The following is a 23,420-nucleotide window of genomic DNA, read 5'->3' on the forward strand; positions in this document are numbered from 1 at the left end:
CATATATTGGTTGCGTATATATTAATGTTGGTGCTGTGGACGCTCAGGTAAGTCCCAGGTGAGTATTGAATTGTGATTGAGAATTGCATGGTTATGATCATAACTGAGGAATATTAAGCTCATAAACCTACACCCCGGTGTTGTGATTTCGCCACGGGTTGGCACATGCACGTTATTGATGTCACCTCCCACACCATATGCTTACATTGGATCCAATTTAAGTGCACAATCTTGTCGTGCAGACCACTATAGGTGGTTCCGACTCGTAGGTGACCAACGATTTATCGCACAACTTATGTGAGAGTATAGCTTTGAGCATAACTATAGTACACACAGTCTTGTCGTACAGACCACTATAAATGGTTCCGACTCGTGTGCATGCATATATATATATATATATATATATACTTATTGAGTTATTGATTCGGCCGTACAGGCCACCGAGGGTGGATCCGGTTAACATGCATTTATATTGAGTTATTTCACCTGGTGCACTGATTTGATTAAGCAATAGTTAGTTGCTTTGCAATGCCAACATCTTCACAAAACTTCTCAAATTCCAAGGATATGTATACTCTCCTCCTTTGTCACTTCTGAGCTTCTTCAACTTGTGAGCAGTTTGTAGTTCAACCATAGCCTTGAACATTTTAAAAATTTTGAATACCTCAAACTTATACTTATAAACCCAACACATCATTGACTTGTCATCGATGAAGGTAAGAAAGTATCTGCTACCACCAAGAGTCTCACTCATGGGTCCATACACATCTGTGTACAAGTTCTAGTGGAAATGTTGCCCTCCATCTCTGTTCTTTGTTGAAGGCCTCTCTGTGAGCCTTTCCAGTGGCACACTCTTCACACACCTAATTGTGCTCTTGTAAGTGAGGCAGACCATACACCATGCACCTTTCTTATAGCATTCTCAAACTATCATAGTTCAGATGCCCAAATTTTCTGTGCCATTTCCATGTATTTCCTTCAATAGTTGCTCTATTTGCTACAATGTGATCCACAAATTCAAACATTAGAGGGAAACATCTATTTCATTTCATTTGCACAGTAGCAACATGGTCTTGCAGATCCCTATCACCAAATATGCAAGCCATGAAATCACCAAATACTAACCAATACCCATGTTCTACCATTTGGCCTACACTGAGAAGGTTCTCATCTAAACCAGGTACAATCATGACACCTGGTATGTACCTAGTTCCTCTCTTAGTCTCCACTACCAAAGTCCCTTTCCTAATTGAATCAACCAAGTTTCCTGTGCCCATTTTCACCTTACACCTTATACTCCTGTCAATGTTGATAAGAAATTTTCAATCACACAACACCGAGAAAACCAGAAACCCAAAAAATCTGCAATGAAGTGAGCTTGAAATTTTGAATCACGGTACCAAAAACTCAGAAAACGCAAACCAGATCCAACCCCCATCTTCTACCTTTGGGCCAATCGCACATGCAACCCGCTCCCAACTCCTAAATTTTCAATCTCTTCCTTGCTTTGTGGTTTGATTGTGAAGATTTGCAGTCGATTATGAAGTTGGGAGATGAACAGCTTCTAGGTTTAATTTTGATGTTAATTTCTTTCATCAAAGGAGAGAGATGAACAGAGAACAAAAGGAAGAAAATAGGGAGATGAACGGAGATCAAAAGAAGAAGATGAAGAGGAAGAGGGACGAAGGAAAAAATGAAGAGGGACGAAGAAAAATTAGGAAGAAAACAGAGGGAGAGGGGCGGAGAAAATTTAACTTATGCTATGGAACTAATGAAAGCAACGTGATGCAGAGAAGATCATGTTTTCAAACACTGATGCTAAAGTGATTAAAAGCATTTACCTGACGCTCGAGCTTCTAGTTCAAATTCCCCTCGACCTATACGTTTGTATTAAAAATAAAATAAAATCTCCAAATCCCTAATCTGAATCCCTCAATTCCTAAATTAGGGACTTATACAAAATCAGAAATTCGACATCACTTGAATATCTAAAATCCCCAACCAAACATAAATTAGAAACCCCTAAATCTTAAATCTCTAAATCAGAATCTAGAAACGAGCCCATAAATTAATAAATTGCAAAAAAAAAAAAAAAAAAAAAAAAAAAAAAAGACTTACAGAGCCGGCCGGAGCAATGGAACGGAGCAGCTGGATTATTATATGGAATGGAGGAGGCTCGAGTGGAAAGTTCGGATCATGCGCGGTCGGCAATGAGAGGGAGAGAGACGCAAATGCTTATAGCAACCTCATTTCGTTTTTAGAATTGAATTACTTGCTAAATTCAGTTTTAATTTTCAAATGAAAAAAGAGATATGATACTAATTTTCAAACTTTGTTTAACTTAGGATAAAAAACTTGTTTGGGAATCCTTTTAAAAAGACAACTTCAAGCATTTTTCGGAATGCTTTTAAGACGACTTCAAGCGTTTTCAAAAATGATTTTTAAATCATTACTTAGTAAAAACGCAAGTTAGTTCTTAAAAAACACTTACTTTGGAACTCAAAAATATTTTCTTAAAAAATCTTTTCATCCGTTTTAAAAGCATTTTCAAATCTTAATTATATGGCATGAGTATGCTATTATTTGACACTGAACGCAAATTTAGAGGTCGAAATAGAAAGAAAATATACGAGGAAAGACGAAGAAACAAAAAAGGACAAATTACAGTTTACTGGGTGCAATTACAATGCACCATCTTTAAAACATTTCAATTTTACACATGTACTTGTTATTTCATGTCAATGCCATACATCGTTACATTTTATATCAACTTGAGTGGTAAATGATTGATGATGCGACTCTAACTTTATGTCATACGAATAAAAAAGTAGTAAACTATATATGGTATCACGTAAAATTTAGTACAAAACTTCGACAAAAATCTAATAAAAAAGTAGTAAACAATTTATGTCACATTCCTCCTCATGCTCAATTCAATTCATCCAATTCTGATTCCGAAATAGTAAAACAAGCCATAAGTGATCTTATCTTAAAAACCAGTTTCATAATCATTTTTATGCAAACTTAAGCAGAAATCAAAGGAAATGAGGAATGATAGTCACATATATATAGAGAAGAAATGTAACAAGAATTCAGCTAGAAAATGACACAACTAAGGCATACACACCAAGCTTGATTCAAACCACGTGAGAAACAACTTAATGGAAGTAGAAGATTTTGCTTCAGAAATAGTAAAACTGGCAATGGCATTGACAGTAGTAGAAGAACCACTACCAACATCAGAATCCAACTTTTATCTACAATTTGAAAGGACTTGCAACTCCGATAAAAGCACTTAAAAACAGAGAATGATAAAGAAGTAAGCTGATTAACTAGAATACATGATAGGTATGCCAGCACTAAGTTCCAAGTAAAAAGACCATCACCGAGAAACTTCATTCAAACGCCCACTGGTTCTCACGACGAACTTCCTCCTCTTCCTCCGGGGTGAAGTCGTTATTGATGTTGAAGGTCTTTCTGATCTCTTCTGGAGTCTTACCCTTGATCATGTCTGCAACTGTCTGGCATGTCAGGTCCAAAAGGCTCTTGATGTTCAAGTAGTTTGCAGCCTGTCAATGCCAATATCATCACATTAGAAAAACATAAATAATGACAGTTTTGGCAATTAGCCACTCACAGAAATAATGAACACCAACAGATCAAATTACTGTAGTTTCTGCAAAAGCTTGCAAAGTATATTCATAAACCAATTAAACCGACAATACTATCGCCACAGACTGAATAATGATGATACGCATGGAAACTAGTTATTTGTTCCACCACTCTACAAATTGACACACCACAAATGTTGCAGAAAGAGGCACATTCTCTTATTAACAAACTTAATCACAACTTAGAAAAGTAAACGTCGAAAGGCAAAAAATTTCAATACGAAGATATTCCTCTTTATCTCAACTTCAAACAGAAGCACAAGACAAACTTGAAGTAGAAGCAGAAGCAGAAGCAGAATCAGAACAAGCACAGTAACATCAAAAGCAACAAAATCAAACAATTCAAATACACAGAAACCACTGAATCAAATCCCTAAACAGAAACAAAAGTAAAAAATAATCGAATTGCATCGCATACCAAACCATCATAGAAAACCCCTAAATCAGCAACCCTATCCCAGAAAACAACACAATTGACCCCAATCCCCAATTCAAAAACCCTAACCCAAACCAATCCCCAAATTCCGAAACCCTAGAATCAAACAAAGCAATCGCGAACAAGATTAAATCGAAATTCGAGATTCAATTAGGGTTTTAACATACCAGAATGAGATCAAACAGCGTAGCCTGGTCCACCTTTACGAACTCCTGATCCCAGGCCTTGAGATCGTCCTCGGAGATCTTCTCGTCGGGCTTGGCGGCGTCGACGTGCCTCTTGCAGTACTCGATGACCTTGGCCAAGATCTTGCTGGTGACGTTGGGCAAAGGAATACCGTTGTCGGCGCAGTCGTCCTCGATCATGTGCTTAATGGTCTGTGACTCCAGCGCCACCGCCTCCTCGACCTCGAACGACTCGCCGTCGGAGCTCTTCAGGGTGATCTTCTTCGACGACGACGACATGGTGACGGTGATAACGAAGGTCTCGAAACGACGACGGCTTTGAAAACTCGAAGGGTGTTAGATAGAGATAGCGAAAGCTTTTGGTTTGTGGTCGTAGTGAGGGACTTTTGATTTCGCACACGGGAAAAATATAATCAGAACGAGGAGTGGAGGGGTGAGTTCTATGTGACGCTTTTTATAGAGGAGGTTTGGAAACGTGGACAGGACTCTTACGTGGCTGATTGCTATTGGATGATATAGTCCAATTATTTTGTTGAAGGTAATATAAGGAATTGGATCCTATTCGGATCCTGGTGATTCTAGGGATCAACACAAACGGACCGTTGATCAAAAATTGTACGATTGTAATTTTTTTTTTTCATGCAAAACGAGATTACTTTACTTTTAAAAATATAAAAAGCATTTAATTTGGGCTATACGATTTTTTATCAACGGTCCGTGTGCATTAATCTCTAGGATCCCCAGGGAGGGGATCCGGTGAGGATCCAAATCCATAATATAATAGGGATTTGAATCCTCTCCTCGGATCCTCCTGACTCAAACACATGGGCCGTTGGATCAAAATCCAACTGCTACAAATAGGGGGCTCCTCTAAAAATTATAATAATTGTAGTCGTTAGATCAAAATTCAATGACCCACGTGTTTGGGTTAGGAGGATCCGTCTCCTTTGTTCAGGAGATGATCCAAATCCATATAATAGGGATTATTTTTGCTTGGTCTCTGAACTATCATCTCAGTGAAAATTAGGTCTCTAAATTATTTTTCGATCAAATAAGTTCCTAAATTCATTAAAAAATTGCTAATTTAATCTCACTATTATATTCAAAGTTATTTTATCAAATTTTTCATCAACTTGTCCCTTGATACACTTTAGAGTGTAATATCGTTCTTTTCTTGCCTATAAGCCCTTAATATTTCATATAGGTTGCTAATCTAACGTTCAATTTACCCTCCAAAGTTAACTTCATACACTAATGTAAAATTATCAATCTACCCTCCAATGTGTATCACATACATGTAATGTGACTTAAATTGACGAAAAATTGAATATAGTAGTTTCGAATATAATATTCCGGTGAGAGCTATGTAACGTGTTGTATAGAGGAGGTTTGGACACGTGGAAAGGAGTGGCTGTTACGTGGCTGGTTGCTATTGGATGATATAGTCCTAATACTTTGTTGAAAGGAAATAAAATCTTCTAGGATCGGTTGCACCTATTGCACAAACAAGAGTAATAGGAAGTTGAAAAATTAGATTTAGTGCCAAAAGTATTTTTAAAATGATTAAAAGTTTTTTTTTTATGAAAATGTTTTTTGATTCAATTTTTAGAAAATATAAGTAAAATTTGAAAAAGTATTTGAAGTGTTTTTTGGAAGAAACCAATTATGTGCTTCTTCTTAAAAACAATTAAAGTGTTTTTAGAACCCAAAAATATTTTCTTTAAAAAAGTTTTCAAACATTTTAAAAACACTTCTATATGAGCCCCAAGCACACAATGGAAGTTGTGGGACCATGATTTTCCAGGCAGGAATAAGGCTGACCTCAATACTGCTACCTCAGAAGTCTGGTCATAAACTTACCAGCTCCAAGCAGAGCTGTATGAGACAAAGCAGGGTGCTACCATCACCTTACTCCGGGGCAATGGGCGGAGTCCTAGCAACTCCTTTGGATGACCATGCTTGTTCCGCAAGACACACAATCTGATCTTGATATGGACACAATCAGATCCTATAAGTCTTGGAATCCCTACAATCTAGGGACAAACATGCGCCGCAAGTAATCACACTTTTAAGATGATACAATATCTACTTACTAGATATCCTCTAGAATTTTCCCGGCCTAGAACGAGGATTCTATCCTACAAAATTCTCTCCCACGGTATAAACACACCAATCTATGGCTCATTTACAGTAACGCAATATATACACTTGAATTATTTGGTCCAATGCTTGAGTCTAAAGATCATTCACTAACTTGACTGTTGGAGAGCCTTTGGCCGGCACACCCCTGGCCTAAGGTTTGCTTATGGTTATCTAACTGTTTTGCAGGTTGCTAAGGTTACTCAAATTTATGTTCAACCACCGCTCACACAGAGGTGCGCAAATTTAGTTCCAACAAAAATTATATGTTCTATGTATCAAGTCTTCAAATCCACATCAGAAAGTTAAGAATGCAATTTCTTCATATTGATATAGCGGAAATGTTTTTCCGTCCCACATCGAAATAGATAGAAGAGTAATTCTTTAGTTTCCACCGCCTTATAAAAGGAATCCGTTGAGGCTACTATTAATTTACTAGTCGATTGACGTTTGCTGCATTTAGCTCTAGTATCTTTAATTTTAATATTTATAATTAATACTCAAATCTTTATTCTTTAAAGTTTACTATCCTTATGTCTAAACAATTACAAAAGATAAATACTCGTTTAGATATGTTTTTAAAATGACTGAAGACACTTTTGGTGAAAATATTTTTAGAACCAATCCTTGGTAAAAATATAAGTAAATTTAAAAAAAGCACTTAAAATGCTTCCTAGAAGAAGCACATAACTAATGCTTCTTGCAGAAAGCATTTTAAGTGTTTGTGTTTTTAGAACAAAAAAATATTTTCTCTAAAGACGCTTTCAGTCATTTTAAAAACATATCCAAACGAATCCAAATTGATAATAAGCTTAAGATACTATCATGAGAAGTGCTGCAATATAATAAAGGAAAAATAATGAAAATGGCTTGAAAACTTTGAGTTTTAATGATAAGGACAAAATAAAGGGTAAAGTGAATTGTACCAAGATTGACTTTTTAGTGTAAAAATATAATTTTTTGTTAAAAGTAAACAGTACTGAAAATTTTTCGTTAAAGTTCACATATAATAAAGCAAAAGCCTTGGGCACACCTAATCCTAATGCACGTATGCCATGCATAAAATGATGAAGAAAAGAGATTCTTGTGGTGCAAAATTCAACTCAATTATTTGAGTTGCGCAATACAATTTGCTTTTTGTGAAACCATAGGGCTTAGGTGCTTTTATGCTAAAAAGAAAAGTAGGCATTGGATGTGACTACAACGCCTCGTGGTATTGAATGCTTTAATTTTAATATTCAAATCTTCATTTTAAAAGTATCCAAAATTTCGTTGCATTGTAAAAAAAAATGTAGCTTACTTGCGCAAAAGGCTAATAGCTAATGAGATTGAGAATTTGAGCAAAAAACTGTTGAATGGCCTATTTCATACGTGTACACATTGGAGAATTTGGAAAGAAAAAAAAAACTAACAAATGAATACTTTTCAAGAGATAAAAATTCATTAATCATTTTTTTCTATAGCATAACTTAACCGAAGTTTCTTCAAAGAGCTTACTCAAGCCAAAGCAAACGTATATGTAAATAGTTAACAGTTGGCACCTAATACGCAATACGATAGTGTTCTTAATCATTTCCTTTACAACCGAAAGATAGTGAGTAGTGAAAATGAAATACACAATGAAATAAAAAATTGGAAAGTGTAATGGTTGACTAAAGCTCTTGGTAGTAGTTGTTTCACTATTTTTTAGGAAATTGTTATTGGCATTCCAAAAATCTCATTTTACACTCTAAACTTTTTATATTTGGAAAGAAAAATACATTTGTGAGGAGTGTAGAATGAGATTTTTGAAGTGCCAATAACCCTTCCCATTTTTTATTACTAATCACAAAATAAAAGATGAAGAAATAATAAATCAGTTACGCTTAAGATTTTGCTCTGAGCTGGAGTGATTGTGTTTTTTTTTTGTTTTTGATGACTTGGCAATGAAAGTCAGTGTATCAAGACACAAGAATAGTATTATAAATATCAATTTTTATGTCAATTTAAGATGTAAATTTTTATTTAATCTTACTTTTGATTTCATTAAAAAAAATGTAAAAAGAAATTAAATGAATCTCATTCCTTCTGTCGAAAATAAGAATAACATTGGCAAATAGGCTAGTCCCTAGACTTTTGAGATGCTGCATGAACTCAATTTCAGTAAAATGGAATGATATGGAACGGATACACATGTCATTGGAGCAAGTTGGGATAGATTTAGAACTTAAATTAAGTTGGGGTATGTTTAAAACCTAAATTTTGAGTTTTACTCCAAGGGTTGGAGTAGGTCTTGGGGGGGGTGGAGGATTAGGCTAAGCCTTACAATAGGCTAGCAATAATATGATTTAAATTCGCTTTTGGCGGATTTGGTTTTCCATATTTGCTCATCGATTCAGCCTCATGTGCAGGACATGTGACTCATTTTGACGGAAGTTCTAACGGAGTTGAAGAAAATGACCATATCTACATGTATTGAGGAGTTAAAGGACCAATGCTCATAGATTTTTAGTTGAGGGACTATTACTCTAATTAGGTTAAAGTTGAGGGACCATTACTACAATTTTCTCATATAGTAACAAAGCAAGCTCTTGCAAATTTCTTTGATGGGGTAAATTTTCCGAAAGCAAAAGAAATTTGCTATGGTAGAAAATGCTGGTTTTTTTTTTCATTTTGTCTCTCCCTTCCTATTCCCCTACACTTCACTCTCATCCTCTCACACTTTTTATTTTGTCTCTTTTTATATAAAAATTAATGTAAGATGTTAACGTGGCTTAATCATGACCGTTCAAATAGGGAGAGGGAAGGAGAGGGAAAAAATAGGGGATAAATTTTTTTCACATGGAGTTGGTAAAAGTGCAAGCTTTTAGCTTTCTTTAAAGAGTAAATTGTTGCAATGTCCCTCGACTTTAACTAATTAGAGCAATGGTCTCTCAACTAAAATTATGTGACCATTGGTCCCCATCAAAGCGTGCAACTACAATTTTTTTTCAACTCTGTTAGAACTTCCGTCAAATGAGACACGCACGTGAGGCTAAATCAACATGCAAATATAGAATTAAGCTTCTTAACCAAATTGTAGCAATGGTTCTTCCAACATGATTTATTTCGACGGAAGTTATGACGGAGTTGATAAAAAGGTTGCACGCTTTGATGAGTTTAGGGACCAAAGGTCAAATATTTTAGTTGATGAATCATTACTCCAATTGGGTTAAAGTTCAGAGACGTTGCTATAATTTTCTCTTTTTTAGAATCAAGCTTCTTTTCCTTGTTTCAATTGCGGTTTTGTGGATGTTGTGGTTCGTATTGTTGATTATTATGTTAACGTAGGCATGTTCACGGAAAGATGGTTCTTGTGGTCACTAACACCAAAGTTGCACCGTTGTACTTGGTTAAAGTTGTTGAGGCTTTGACAAGAGATAACCCGAATGTGTCAGTTGAGAGGGTGATTTTACCCGATGATGAGAAGTGTAAGAACATGGTGAGTATCTAAATGCTCGTTTGAAGTTTAGTCCTTAAGATTGCATTTGGCCAGTTGAATAATGAGTAACCGTGTTCTTCAACTGGCAGGACACTCTTATGAAAGTGTTTGACAAGGCTATTGGGTCAAGGCTGTTGGAGTTTGAATGAAATTTCAACTCAAATGTGGGGTATTGTTGGAAATTTGAGTAATTTGAGTAGAAATTTCTTTGTCCCACATTGACCATTCCCAAAAGATTTTATCACTTTATAAGGCTTTGTCCTTTATAGAAAGTGATTGGAGTAATAGGTCTGGAGACTAAAATTGGGTTCACCTTTGGGGTTGGGCTTTGGGGTGTACTAATTAATTGGCAATTAAATATATATTAATTATAATTATTGTTGGATAAAAGTCAACAATCTGTGATTTAAATATATATGCTAATAAACCAGCACCGGAAAATTGACTTCTGGCGAATATTAATGTGGTTCTCTTAGAAAAGATGTTTATGATTGCAGGAGAAGATTTATGATTTTTCTGTGTTCTAAATGCCATGCAGATGGATGTTTATATAATGTGATTATACCTGTTCGCAACAGATATGAGGAAGGGATGCATTTGTTGGGAGACATCTGCTGAAAAGGGTGTTTTTGTTTCTGCGTTTTCACACTTCAGACTTCATCTGAAAAGATGAGTCTGTTGGTAAAAATAATTAATTAATTTAATTATTAAAGCCCCAAGGCCCATCTTTTGACAATTAAATATATATTAATTATATATTAAATATACATCTTTTGACAATTAAATATATATTAATTATATATTAAAAATATTAATTACCAATTAATTAGTACATCCCAAAGCTCAACCCCAAAGGTGAGCTCAATTTTAGTCTTCAGGCCTATTACTCCAATCATTTTCTATAAAGGACAAAGCCTTATAAAGTAATAAAACATTTTGGGAATGACCAATGTGGGACAAATAAATTTCTACTCAAAACTACTCAAATTTCCAACAAATACTGGACCAGCGATGTAAATTTGTTGCGCTCGGAGGCGGCGTGATTGGGACATCTGTGGCTTTGCTGCTGCTTCTTACCTTCGGGGTGTTAACTTCATTCAGATTCCGACAAATTTTATGGCTCCTTTTCTAGCAATCATGCACTTATGCTCATTATGTCTCATGCATCAAATTTTTACGTTGCTCGACTTGCAGGTTGATTCTTCTGTTGGCAGCAAAACTGATAAAGTTTGTTTCTTTTGTGTCTTTGATTGAGTGTTTGAATCGGTTTCTTTTAGGTAGGATAGTAGAGAAATTGAAAAAGATAACTTGGAGATTGGTTTCTGCTATGCAAATAATGCAGCAGACTTAATTGAATAAGTAGAGTGATTTTTTTACACAAGAGTATGGTGCATTTCCATCACCCATACTTTCTACAAAAGGTGATTGACAAGAGGCTTTAACAACCATTAAGCCTTACTACTCCAGATTACATCTTAACCCTTCATTTTGGGGTTAAATGATTTAATCTGGAGTGTACACTTGTCACTCACACACTTACACAAACATTTAAAAACAAAACTAGCCGTTGGAGACTAGAACCCTTCATTTTCTTTCTTCTTCTTCGATGCAGATGACATCCTTTTGCTCGGGAGTATCTTGCTGCCTTCGACTCCCCGACTCCAGGAGCTGGTTAGCTTCCAACACTCCCTTCTAAACTGCTTCTGGGAGTCAATCCGAGCAAACCCCTCAGGTAATTGAATCTCTCCTTCGGTAGTGCTTTTGTGAATATGTCTGCGATCTGATCTTCTGTGCTGCAATAGATTAGCTTGATTGTGTTGTCTTGCAATGCTTCTCTGATGAAATGATATCTTCTCTTGATGTGTTTTGTTCTCTGATGAAATACTGGGTTTTTAGTCATGGCAATTGCAGAGGTGTTGTCACACAGAAGTGGTGTGGCTTCAACTTGCAATTCGCCAAAATCTTTAAGTATGAACCTTAGCCAAATGGCTTGAGATGTAGCTTCTGATGCACTTACATACTCTGCCTCGGCTGTGGACAGTGCAACACTTTGTTGCTTCACAGAGGCCCATGAAAAAACCCCTGATCCGAAAGTGAAAGCATAGCCCGATGTGCTTCTACTATCATCCTCACTGCCACCCCAGTCACTGTCACAGAATCCAATTAGAATAGATGACTTTCCCATCTCATATTTGATCCCATAATCAAGAGTTCCTTGCACATATCTTAGCACTCTCTTAGCCGTGCCCATATGTATCTTGCTAGGATTCTGCATAAACCTAGAAAGTAGGCTTGCTGAGAACATCAGATCCGGCCTTGTTGCAGTTAGATACAATAGACTGCCAACAATGCTTTTATAGAGACTAGCATCTGCAGGTTCACTTCCATCCTCCTTCTTGAGCTTCTCATTTGCAATTAAGGGTGTAGAAACTGGTTTGCAACCTTTCAAACCAAACTTTTCAAGCAAAGTTTCAGCATACTTCTTTTGATGAATAAAGATGCTACTTGCTTTTTGAATTACCCCAATGCCAAGAAAATGATGCAAGAGGCCTAGGTCAGTCATCTCGTACCTCTTCATCATTTCTTCCTTGAACTCTTCCATCATTGCAGCATCATTTCCAGTGTAGACAACATCATCCACATAGATTGAGACAATGAGTGTCTTGTTGTTGCTTTCTGTCTTGGTGTAGAGTGTAGCTTCACTAGGACTTTTCTGAAATCCTTTCTCAATGAAATATGAATCAATCTCACTGTACCAAGCTCTTGGAGCTTGTTTTAGGCCATAAAGAGCCTTCCTCAACTTGTACACTTTTTCTGGAAACTCTTGATTTGTGAACCCTTGAGGTTGTTCCACAAACACTTCCTCCTCTAGCACTCCATTTAGAAATGCAGATTTAACATCCAATTGATGCAGCTTCCAACCCTTCTTGGCTGCTAGTGCTATCAAGGTCCTTATGGTGTCTAACCTTGCTACTGGAGCAAAGGTTTCATTGAAGTCTACACCAGGTTTCTGTGAGTAACCTTTGGCCACTAACCTGGCCTTGTTCTTTTGCACAGAACCATCTAGATTTAGCTTCACTTTGTACACCCATTTTACACCAATCACAGGCTTCTCACTTGGTCGATTTACAAGTTCCCAAGTGTCATTCTTTTCTATCATTTCAAGCTCTTCCTTCATTGCTTTCTTCCAAGCTTTGTCTTTCTCAGCTTCTTCATACGTTTCTGGTTCTACTACACAGTAATTACATGTAGCATAAATCTCATCCAGATTTCTCAATCTTACTGGAGTTGAACTAGGAGTTGTTGTCTGTGATTGACTTGATTGTGGACTCATAGTAGCTTGCTGTGGGGTCCCTTGTATGTCACCATTATCTGTGACTTCTTCTTGAACTGAGGTCTCTATAGGCTCCCTTGTTTGCCTTTTGTTTAGGTCAATTTGTAGAGAGACACTGTCCTTTTCCTCTACCATTGTATCCCAGTTCCACATTGAGTCTTCATCAAAGATAACATCCCTTGATAGGATTATCCTTTGAGTCAATACATTATAAACTCTGTATCCTTTCTCACTGGTACCATAGCCTACAAAAACACCTTTGTTACTTGATTTCTCCAACTTGTGCCTTAGTTGATGAGGGATGAGATTGTAGCATACTGAGCCAAACACTCTCAGATGCTTCACAGAAGGCTTCCTTCCACTGAACACTTCAAATGGAGTCTTCTTCTCCAATGCCTTAGTAGGACACCTATTCAATAGATACACTGAGGTGTTCACAGCTTCACCCCAAAATTTATAAGGCATGTTCTTCTCATGCATCATAGACTTAGCCATTTCGACTATAGTCCTATTCTTCCTTTCTGCAATCCCATTCTGTTGTGGTGTATATGCCACAGTGAGTTGCTTCTCCAACCCTACATCTTCACAAAATACATTGAACTCATGTGAGGTGTACTCACCACCCCTATCACTTCTTAGTCTTTTGATTTGGTATCCACTTTGCAATTCCACCATTGCCTTAAACTTCTTGAATATTGTGAATACCTCAGACTTGAACCTCATGAAATACACCCAACACATCCGTGAATAATCATCAATGAAGGTTAGGAAATACCTGTTTCCACTGATTGTTGTTGTTCTCATTGGTCCACACACATCTGAGTGAATCAATTCGAGTGGCTTTGTTGCCCTCCAAGCCTTTCCAGCTTCAAATGAATCTCTGTGATGCTTGCCAAACACACACCCTTCACAGATTTCATTGCATTGATCCATTTTTGGTATACCTTGCACCATTTCATCCTTTTGCAGATTTTGTAAGCTTGTCATGTTTAAATGACCAAGTCTCTTGTGCCATAGTTTCATAGAACTTGTCACACTTGCTTTCTTTGCCACTTCTTCTAAGTACTTCAGTACAAGTGGAAAGCTTCTGTTTTTCACTTCCACTTTGGTCACCAAGTTTGATAGGGATCTGTCATCATAGATCTCAACCACAGTCCCCCCAAAGAGTAGGAAATAGCCATGCTCCATCATTTGACCCACACTAAGTAGATTTTCATCCAATCCAGGCACTAGCATCACCTCCCTTATACATCTTCTTCCTTTCTTGGTGTTGATAACCAGAGTTCCTCTTCCAGTGGCTTTGACAATGTTTCCATCACCCATTTTCACTTTTCCAGTGAAGTTTGTGTCGATGTCAATAAGTAAAGACTCATGTGCAGTCATGTGGTTGCTGCAGCCACTGTCAATGTACCACACTTCATTGTTTCTCTCCATTTTTGCATTGAAAGCACAGAACACATTTGCTTCTTCTTCCACTTGATTTGCACAGTTTACTTGTTGCACATTCTTTGATCTGCAGTCCTTCATAATGTGCCCAAACCTGTTGCATTTGTGGCATCTAGGCTTGTCCTTGAACCAACACTCTCCAAGGTGGAATTTATCACAGTGCCTACATTGCTGCTTGGTTCTTGGACCTACATTGGTGTTGCTGCCTTGGTTAGGTCTTGAGTTGTGATACCCTTTTCCTTCCCATTTCTTGCTTTTGCCCTTCCACTGTGGTTTCTGATTGCTTGCACTGGCTTGACTGCTAGATCCAACATTGAGTGTTTGAAAGGCTTTCTCAGGTGCAGAGTCAGCATGCCTCTCGAGCCTTTGATCAAAAGCTCTTAAGGATGCCATCACCTCTTGTACACTGAGTGTTTCAGTGTCTTTGGTTTCTTCTATAACACTCACTATTGAATCATAGGGTTTAGTCAAACTAATCAACAGTTTTTGGACAATTCTTTCATTAGGCAGTTCCTCACCATATGTTTTCATCTTGTTTACAACATCAAACAGCCTAGTGAAGTAGTCTTTTAACAGCTCATTTTCCCTCATTCTTGTATACTCAAAATCTCTTCTAAGGGACTGAAGTTTTACCTTTCTAACTTTGGTGTCTCCTCTGTATTCTTGCTGTAAAACTTCCCAAGCTCCCTTTGCAGTCTCTTCATTTGCTATCCTCGGAAAAATGGTGTCTGAGACAGCACCTTGAATGATTCCAAGTGCTCTAGCATCCTCCATCCGATTCTGCTTCAGTGTTTTGAGTTGTGTTTCTGTGAGATCCTCCTCTAGAGCATCGATCTCCATCTCAGGTAGTTCATACCCATGTTGAACCATATCCCATAGATCATAGGATTTGAAAATGGTTGTCATTCTTATTCTCCAAAAATCATAATTCTCCCCATCAAAGACTGGAGCTTTTAGCTCACTGCTACTGCTGGATCCTTTCATTTCCAGAATTGTTTGTTGATTATTGTTATAGAAGACACTACGTTGGTGCTCCCAAAGATCTTATCTTGCACAGATTACGCCCCGAAAGTTGTAAGATCAATAACAAAGCTCTGAGGCCATGATAAAGTTTGTTTCTTTTGTGTCTTTGATTGAGTGTTTGAATCGGTTTCTTTTAGGTAGGATAGTAGAGAAATTGAAAAAGATAACTTGGAGATTGGTTTCTGCTATGCAAATAATGCAGCAGACTTAATTGAATAAGTAGAGTGATTTTTTTACACAAGAGTATGGTGCATTTCCATCACCCATACTTTCTACAAAAGGTGATTGACAAGAGGCTTTAACAACCATTAAGCCTTACTACTCCAGATTACATCTTAACCCTTCATTTTGGGGTTAAATGATTTAATCTGGAGTGTACACTTGTCACTCACACACTTACACAAACATTTAAAAACAAAACTAGCCGTTGGAGACTAGAACCCTTCATTTTCTTTCTTCTTCTTCGATGCAGATGACATCCTTTTGCTCGGGAGTATCTTGCTGCCTTCGACTCCCCGACTCCAGGAGCTGGTTAGCTTCCAACAAAAACTGCTATAAACCACTCTCTTGGGAAGAACTTGATCGGTTCTTTTTACCAACCTCGGTGTACGCTTATTGACACAGACACATTGAACACATTACCAGATCGGGAACTGGCATCAGGGCTTGCGGAGGCCATTAAGTGTGGGCTTGTTAGAGATGCAGATTTCTTTGAAGGGCAGGAGAGGAATATTCAGGCAATAATGGCAAGGTATGAAATTTACACCGAGAGTAAGTAACAGCAAAAAGTTTCTGGAGCCAGCACCATGCTGCATATTCCTTTCAATTCATGTTCTATTTCACATGATAAATGTTACGGGACATCAAATTAAGAGAGAGTCTTGTCACTGCCAGTGGTTATGACTTTAAGGCTGTAACAATGTCGCCATTTTATCTTTTCTAGTCTGTTGAAGCTTCGTGAATAATCTCGTTCCTGCACAGGATGCATATTAGGTTAGTTACATTGAGTATAGTTGGTGCATGCAGGGATCCAGCGGCATTGGCTTATGCTATAAAGCGGTCGTGTGAAATCAAGGCTGAGCTTGTCCTTGGACGAGAATGAAAGTGGAGTGAGGGCTATACTGAATTTGGGTCATACATTTGGTCATATGAGTTTTTGTTTTGTACAATTAGGTGTTGAAAGCCTATGTACTTTGACAAGTTATCTTCGCCTTTTGTTATATTCTGTTAAATCCCCTATCTAATTAAATATTTCGGATGAAATGCGATGTATTTTCAGGCAAAAGAAACTGGGGTCGGCAATGGGAACTGGCTCCATGGAGAAGCTGTTGCAGCTGGCACGGTAAGACATTTATGCATGTACACTTCTTTCCCTTACAAAATTATTCCTCAATGTTTTAAGAGCTTGTGTGCTAGGTGACCGCCTTGTCTGGATTGATGATGCACTCGTGAAGCGAACTACCAACATTTTTAAGCAGTCCAAGTTACCTATTGCACCTGCTGAATCTGTGATGATCGAGATGTTCAGACCTGTAATGGCGGTAAGAGAATGGCAGTGTAAGTTCATAGAAGCTCAGTAACTTCTTTGCTTGTTTGTTAATGCATCCGTCTTCTTTCGGCATGGCAGGTTGATAAGAAGGTAGCTGATGGGTTACTAAGGCTCAGACCTTCAGAAAGGTCCTTTGGGAAACTGTGTCTTCACCGGCGAATATGATAGAAAGGCCCTCGACGAAACACTCCATGCATTTTGGAAGTGCTGATGATCCGCACTAGATGTGTGCTAGTTCCTCACCTGCGTTTCGTGGTTTTTGTATTTTAGTCGTCCACTTGTCCGTGTACTTTGCCCCTATGTTTTAGATGCCCTTAGCTTCCCCTAAATTTATTGGCAGACCAAGTTGTAATTTTAGAAACTGTTGTATTTACAGTAAGCATGGGAAACCATTTATTCAACTCTTGCTTCTTTTATGGAAATCGTGAATGTAATATATGCAAGTTCTGAGAAAGACTTGGCTCCTCAAGGACCTCCTCTCTAAAATACCTCAAGACCCTATATATCCACAGTATTTTGTGCTTCTGATCGGAATCACTCATACTATGTAAAGATTATCTATACAAAAATTAATTAAAACTAAGGTTGTTTAGTCATGGGAATGTATAAAAATAGATAAACGGATTGGGTAAAAGAATTACGAACCGTCTATCTATTTGTTACAGGTGATCAACTAAACGATCTTAGTTTTATTGATGTTTTACAAAGTAGATCTTTACATGGTGATTTATAATATGAACGATTTTGATCGTAAGCATATAGTTTGTGAGTAGGCCACAAAGTATTTTGAGAAGGAACTCTTTAACCTTAAGAAGCCAAGCTCTTCTCTTCTTTTCTAGTTCCAATTTTTCAAGGAACTCCTTAACCTTAAACAACACTCAACATCCCGGTTTTTAACATTATGTCACGTGATTTAAGTTTTCCATATAGCATTGCATGATTTGGTTGGAGCACCTTTACCTTGACGTCATGAAAGTATTTGATCTCAGCTTTTCATCGAATCACTTAGAAATAGCCACGACCATTATTTTTTCGTTTCTTTTTATACCTCTTATCAGCCAAATGGAGAAGAACTTACATGCAACTGGAATTTCGAAGTAGTTAAATCTCAAACCAATTAGTCAATGCCTTATAAATAAGTTAAAATACATAACCATGTGGGACAAACTCAAATCAATGACACCCTTATCGTCTGGGTTGCATATAAGCTTTTCTATGCTAGATGAGTAGTTTTGGCCTTTTTCTTTCCAGCCTTGCAATTCAAATTCCAAAATTGGATAAACATTGCTGCCCTGTACTTTTAAGGTGGCAATGCAACTGTTCCATAATGTCATTGGAGGAGGACAGACAGCTTTGGCATCGCCAGAAGATCTTCTGTCCAATCTGCCGATTCTGCCCTAATCATATTTAATTCTTCCCCCTCGTAATCCCTCCTAATCTCCTATCATTCCCTCTCATTCTCTCACACTTTCCTCTCTGTTTTGCTCTTTCTATAAAAAAAAAGTCAACACAATTGATATAACTTAATTATAACCGTTTAAATAGGAGGAGAGGGGAGAGAAGGGAGATTGAGAGAAAAATTAGGAGGGAAGAGAACTCTACTCCGATTTTACAACGTAAGTGGATGTTTCAAAATATATACTTTTCCTTAAAATTTCAATATTTAATATCAATTTGGTCGCAATTGATAAATAATCCGACGAATAAAGCCTCCTATTCAGTTTATTGCGTCTTGATTTTAAACTATTTTCATACTTTATGATCGATGTAGTTTAAAATAATAATAACGTTTGTAATAAAAATCTCAAATTGCCCAAAAAGCCTTTCAGACCAAATCCATTAGGCCTCCAAACTTTCCATAATCTTAGTTAATTATCTTGTACCTCAAGAAATTAATAATTTTTCATGGAATTATTCTTGTATTGTGGGTTTGATGTGGTTGCTGTCATGTAAATTATACTCTATCAAATTCCAACCACCTCTTCTACCACACATTCATTGGCAAGCATAAGTTGGTACGGTAGTTTTCATCTAATATATCAATATTTAAAGCACATGTTAAGATACGAGTATAACGTTATATCGTGTGATAGTATTATAGTACCATACAATAATTTCACATGTTAGTATCGCTCAAATCAAGTACAGTTAGGTTAAGGCCAAAATAATCGTCAACTAATTGACAATTAGAACATATCACCATCATTGTGATCTAATAAACTAAAAGGACGGCCCCAAGCCAACAAGGCTCTTTGCAAAGCAAGGGTTGCAGGAGAAACATCTAATATGCAGCCTTACCTTTACGTTGCAATGAAGTTATTTCCACGATTCGAACTAGTGATTTTTTTGTTACAAAAGAGCAACCTTTCCGTTGACTAAGACTCACTCTGATCCCATAAATAAAAAAGAAAAAAAATTATGCATAGCACAAAAATAACTCTTCTTGAAAACAAGAATCCAATTAAAAATCCATGAGACTAGATGTGAAAGGATTCTTATCTATTTATGATTATCTCTACTAATCATCCTCATCAAACTTGGGTTGTGATTATTTCTTTGTCACGAATTATTGGGAAAGATTGACATGATGATAACATAACATGTCAGAATTTGCAAAAACACTACTATGCGGACAATTAGACTCTTATGTACGAATATACCAAGCGAGCCAGGTTTCTTTCGCATACATCTGATGTTTTATATCGTGTCATACTTTGTATCTGGAATACAAACCAAAATAAGAATCTCCAACTAATTAGCCATAACGACAATCCAGCAACATAACACGTCAAACTCTCCAAGGCCAACAACATAAACAAAAATTGTGGAACAATTCCACGTGGATAGTAGCGAACCAATCCCGAATTACCTTAAATTGATAATCGATTTCCAAATTAAAGGGGTAAAAATTAAAATCACACAGACAAGACTTAAGATCACAACAAGAAAAATAAATCCCTTTGTTTCATTTCACTTTTCATCCCCACCAACCTCAAAAATCTTTTGAAAAAAAAACCTCAAAAATCCGACCCACACACATATAACCGGACCCAACTTCCTCGCGATTAGAGCGCAGAAAGAAAGAAAAACAGAGAGGAGAGAGAAAGAGGGGAGAGAGAGACAGAGGAGAGAGAGAATCTCAGTCACAGACTCGCAGCTAAGTTGGAGAGTTTGTTGCTCAACGAACGCTTCAACGGCAAATAAAATTCGCGGCCAAAAAAATAGTCCGCCATTTTTGTCTCGCTATCTCTCCTCTTTTCTCTTCCGTGGAGCTTCCAGACCCCCGCACAAGACCCACATTCGCCCATTTTTCTCCTTCCAATTTTCCCCTTCCGAACTCCCCCAATCTTTTTCTTCTCTTTTCTCTCTCGATTGCCCCCCCCCATTTGCCAGAATTAGGGTTAGGTTTCGTCGTGAATCGTCCGGATTTCGATCGCGCCACAGATGTGTAATTGAAGAGGAGGAGGAGGAAGGAGAAGAAGAAGATCGGGTCCTCAGGTTCGAAGATCTGGGGCTTGGGTTTTTCTCGAGAAAGTGAGAGAGAGAGAGAAAATGAGCGCGTCCAGGTTCATAAAGTGCGTCACGGTTGGGGACGGGGCTGTGGGCAAGACGTGTCTGCTTATCTCCTACACCAGCAACACCTTCCCCACCGTAAGTCTTGAATTCCCCAATTCCCAATTCGCTTTAATTTCCCTTCCTTTTTTGGGAATTTTAATTTAGTGCGCCATTGTTGCAATAGGTGGAATGCATTTGGTAATTGATTTATTGCTTTTAATTGGTTTTTTTTTTTTTTTTTTTTTTTTTTTTAGTTCTGGGGAAGTTTGATGCCGAATGCTTTGAATATGTTTTTTATTGTTCCTTTTGTTTCTGGTGGTGCTATTCACTGATTTTATATTATTTTTAGCTCAATCTTGCTGACGATATTTGACTGTTTTAGGAAAGCATTGGGTGCAAATAATTGGAATGGTATTAATTTTTGTCAAAATTGCCCCTTTTTTGGAGGGGCAATCAAATGTGAAAGGTTTGAAAATAAGTGGGTTATTTGGGATTTTTAAATTCTTTTTCTACTCTTGATTTAATTCCTCGGATGTTTGGATTAAGGTGTTTTATAGGAGTTCTTTAGATTTTTGGGATTTTGCTTTAGCTATTCTGCCTATAAGATGTTATTTGATGAAATTTTAAATCTTTTCTCCCTAGAATGTCTGAACTTCCAAACTTTTTGCAATGTGGTTGTTTGTGATTTCATATTGTTAAGGTTTATAACTTGAAAGGAAGGGGTGATCATTTGTCGTTATGATGTACGGTTTATAACTTTATTCCGTATTGTGGTGGAAAACAGGATTACGTGCCAACTGTTTTCGACAATTTCAGTGCAAACGTGGTCGTGAATGGGAGCACTGTTAACCTGGGGCTATGGGACACAGCTGGTAAATTTGCATTGTCACTTCGGTTTTTGTTGACTAGGGGTTGTATGCATATATGTGTTTGAGGTCTGAATTTATTTTTTATGCAACAGGACAGGAGGATTACAATAGATTAAGACCTTTGAGTTATCGTGGCGCTGATGTGTTTATACTGGCGTTCTCTCTCATCAGCAAAGCCAGCTATGAAAATGTGTCCAAGAAGGTGAGATTTTGCTATATGGGATGTATGTGTACAAAATGTGCTACTGATTATGACTGTTCTGTCTTTACCTTGATGATCTGATGATGAATCTCAAATATATTGATTTCCTTTCCAGTGGATCCCGGAATTGAAGCATTATGCGCCTGGTGTTCCGATCATTCTCGTTGGAACAAAGCTTGGTAAAATTTTTATCTTTCTACTTTGTAGATATGTAAAAAAAGTTTCGGCCGCTTTATTAAATCTTATTCCTCAACCGTAGATAAATCTTGAGATAATGGGCCCTTTGTTTGAACACATTGGGTGTTTTTATTCAATGATAGTTCTAACTGCGAAATGTCTTTAAGGAGGGCCCTTCTTATTGTTCTTTTATCATAAAAATTTAATGAGCCAGATCTTCGGGACGACAAGCAGTTCTTTATTGACCATCCTGGTGCTGTCCCAATTACTACCGCTCAAGTAACGTTCTTGTCTTTGTTGACCATCCCTGTGCCTTATCATCTTTTCTTCTTCCTTATAATTAAGATTTATATCTCTACCGTTGTAGGGAGAGGAGCTCAGGAAGCTAATTGGAGCACCAGCTTACATCGAGTGCAGTTCAAAAACTCAGCAGGTATTTATATTATCTATTGCATCAGACCATCTCCAATGGTTGGGCTAAAAGCTAAATATTTTAGCCTGGAAAATTTAGCTTTTAGCCCAGAAACAGTTTTTTTGTTTCAACCGTTCTAGCCTAAAATTTTAGCCCATGATTATTAAAGAATGAACTTAGGCTTTTTTTTTGTTAAATTAAATTTTTAAAAAAAAATATGTAGATTATCGTAAATTAATTTTATGAACATTTTAATCTAAAAAAATTTAAATTCCGATAAATATTGAAAAATTTAAATTCCGATTTCTGGGCTAAATTTTGGGGGGAATTTGGCCTTGGTTTAGCATTTAGCATTTAGCCCAAATTTTCGCCTTGGGTTGGAGTGGGTTTGGGGGGAAATTTTGGGGGGTAATTTGGCTTTTAGCCCACCATTGGAGTTGGTCTTATGAGGGGGTATTTTTCATGCCTGAACTGTGACTTATGCCGTGTGCTTGCGACTGCAGAATGTGAAAGGGGTCTTTGATGCAGCCATCAGGGTTGTCCTTCAACCTCCGAAGCAGAAGAAAAAGGAAGGCGGCAAGGGGAAGGCATGCTCCATATTGTGATTTGGAAAATAGGTGTAAAGAGATAATGACCAGCCATCCTGCGTGTACTCCCTCACACCCCCTTGTTCCCTAAATCTCGTTTTTCCCTTTTTGTCCTGAAGAAGTTGGAGTCAGTAAGTTGTCGCGTTTGACGATCGTATGGATCTCTCTGTGAAAGCATCAGGTGGTTTGGTGTTGCATTCTTGGAACTGTTGTGATCCCTTAATTGTTGAATTCTATGGTTGGCAACTTTTTCTTAACTCCGGTTTTGATTTTCGTATATTGTTTTAATAGACTGGACTCCCAGTTAGGAAGACGACCTCGCTTTGCATTGATACAGTAATACTATTACCGTCTGGTGTGCTTGAAGGCTTGGAG

At 37.4% G+C, this 23,420-nt stretch overlaps 3 protein-coding genes across 3 annotated transcripts; 2 read left to right on the plus strand and 1 right to left on the minus strand.

Annotated features, from left to right (window-relative positions):
* Positions 1-3,189: 3,189 nt before the first annotated feature.
* LOC103456000 (SKP1-like protein 1A) lies at positions 3,190-4,698 on the minus strand. The gene is given in 2 exon segments (NM_001305634.1): positions 3,190-3,569; positions 4,275-4,698. Coding segments are annotated over 2 exon segments (471 nt in total). The 5' UTR covers positions 4,572-4,698; the 3' UTR covers positions 3,190-3,395.
* Positions 4,699-9,508: 4,810 nt separating this feature from the next.
* On the plus strand, positions 9,509-17,454 carry LOC103400581 (3-dehydroquinate synthase, chloroplastic). The gene is given in 12 exon segments (XM_070811512.1): positions 9,509-9,582; positions 9,741-9,891; positions 9,981-10,021; positions 10,891-10,934; positions 10,937-11,118; positions 16,231-16,445; positions 16,721-16,774; positions 16,776-16,857; positions 16,974-17,053; positions 17,097-17,235; positions 17,322-17,357; positions 17,359-17,454. Coding segments are annotated over 12 exon segments (1,194 nt in total).
* Positions 17,455-20,210: 2,756 nt separating this feature from the next.
* LOC103456019 (rac-like GTP-binding protein ARAC1) lies at positions 20,211-23,302 on the plus strand. Its single transcript, XM_070808057.1, has 7 exons — positions 20,211-20,894; positions 21,583-21,670; positions 21,760-21,869; positions 21,985-22,048; positions 22,261-22,325; positions 22,414-22,479; positions 22,962-23,302. The coding sequence occupies exons 1-7, from the start codon at positions 20,796-20,798 to the stop codon at positions 23,061-23,063; spliced, it is 594 nt and encodes a 197-aa protein (XP_070664158.1). The 5' UTR covers positions 20,211-20,795; the 3' UTR covers positions 23,064-23,302.
* Positions 23,303-23,420: the final 118 nt, after the last annotated feature.

This window comes from Malus domestica, chromosome 02 (genome assembly GCF_042453785.1).
Source record: "Malus domestica chromosome 02, GDT2T_hap1".
NCBI classification, from domain to species: domain Eukaryota; kingdom Viridiplantae; phylum Streptophyta; class Magnoliopsida; order Rosales; family Rosaceae; genus Malus; species Malus domestica.

Bases quoted from the DNA above. Each gene is read 5' to 3' on its own strand.
- LOC103456019 (XM_070808057.1), top strand. From the start codon at position 20,796: ATGAGCGCGTCCAGGTTCATAAAGTGCGTCACGGTTGGGGACGGGGCT. The intron at 21,671-21,759 runs GTAAATTTGCAT...TTTATGCAACAG, and splicing joins GGGGCTATGGGACACAGCTG to GACAGGAGGATTACAATAGA. The intron at 21,870-21,984 runs GTGAGATTTTGC...TTTCCTTTCCAG, and splicing joins ATGAAAATGTGTCCAAGAAG to TGGATCCCGGAATTGAAGCA.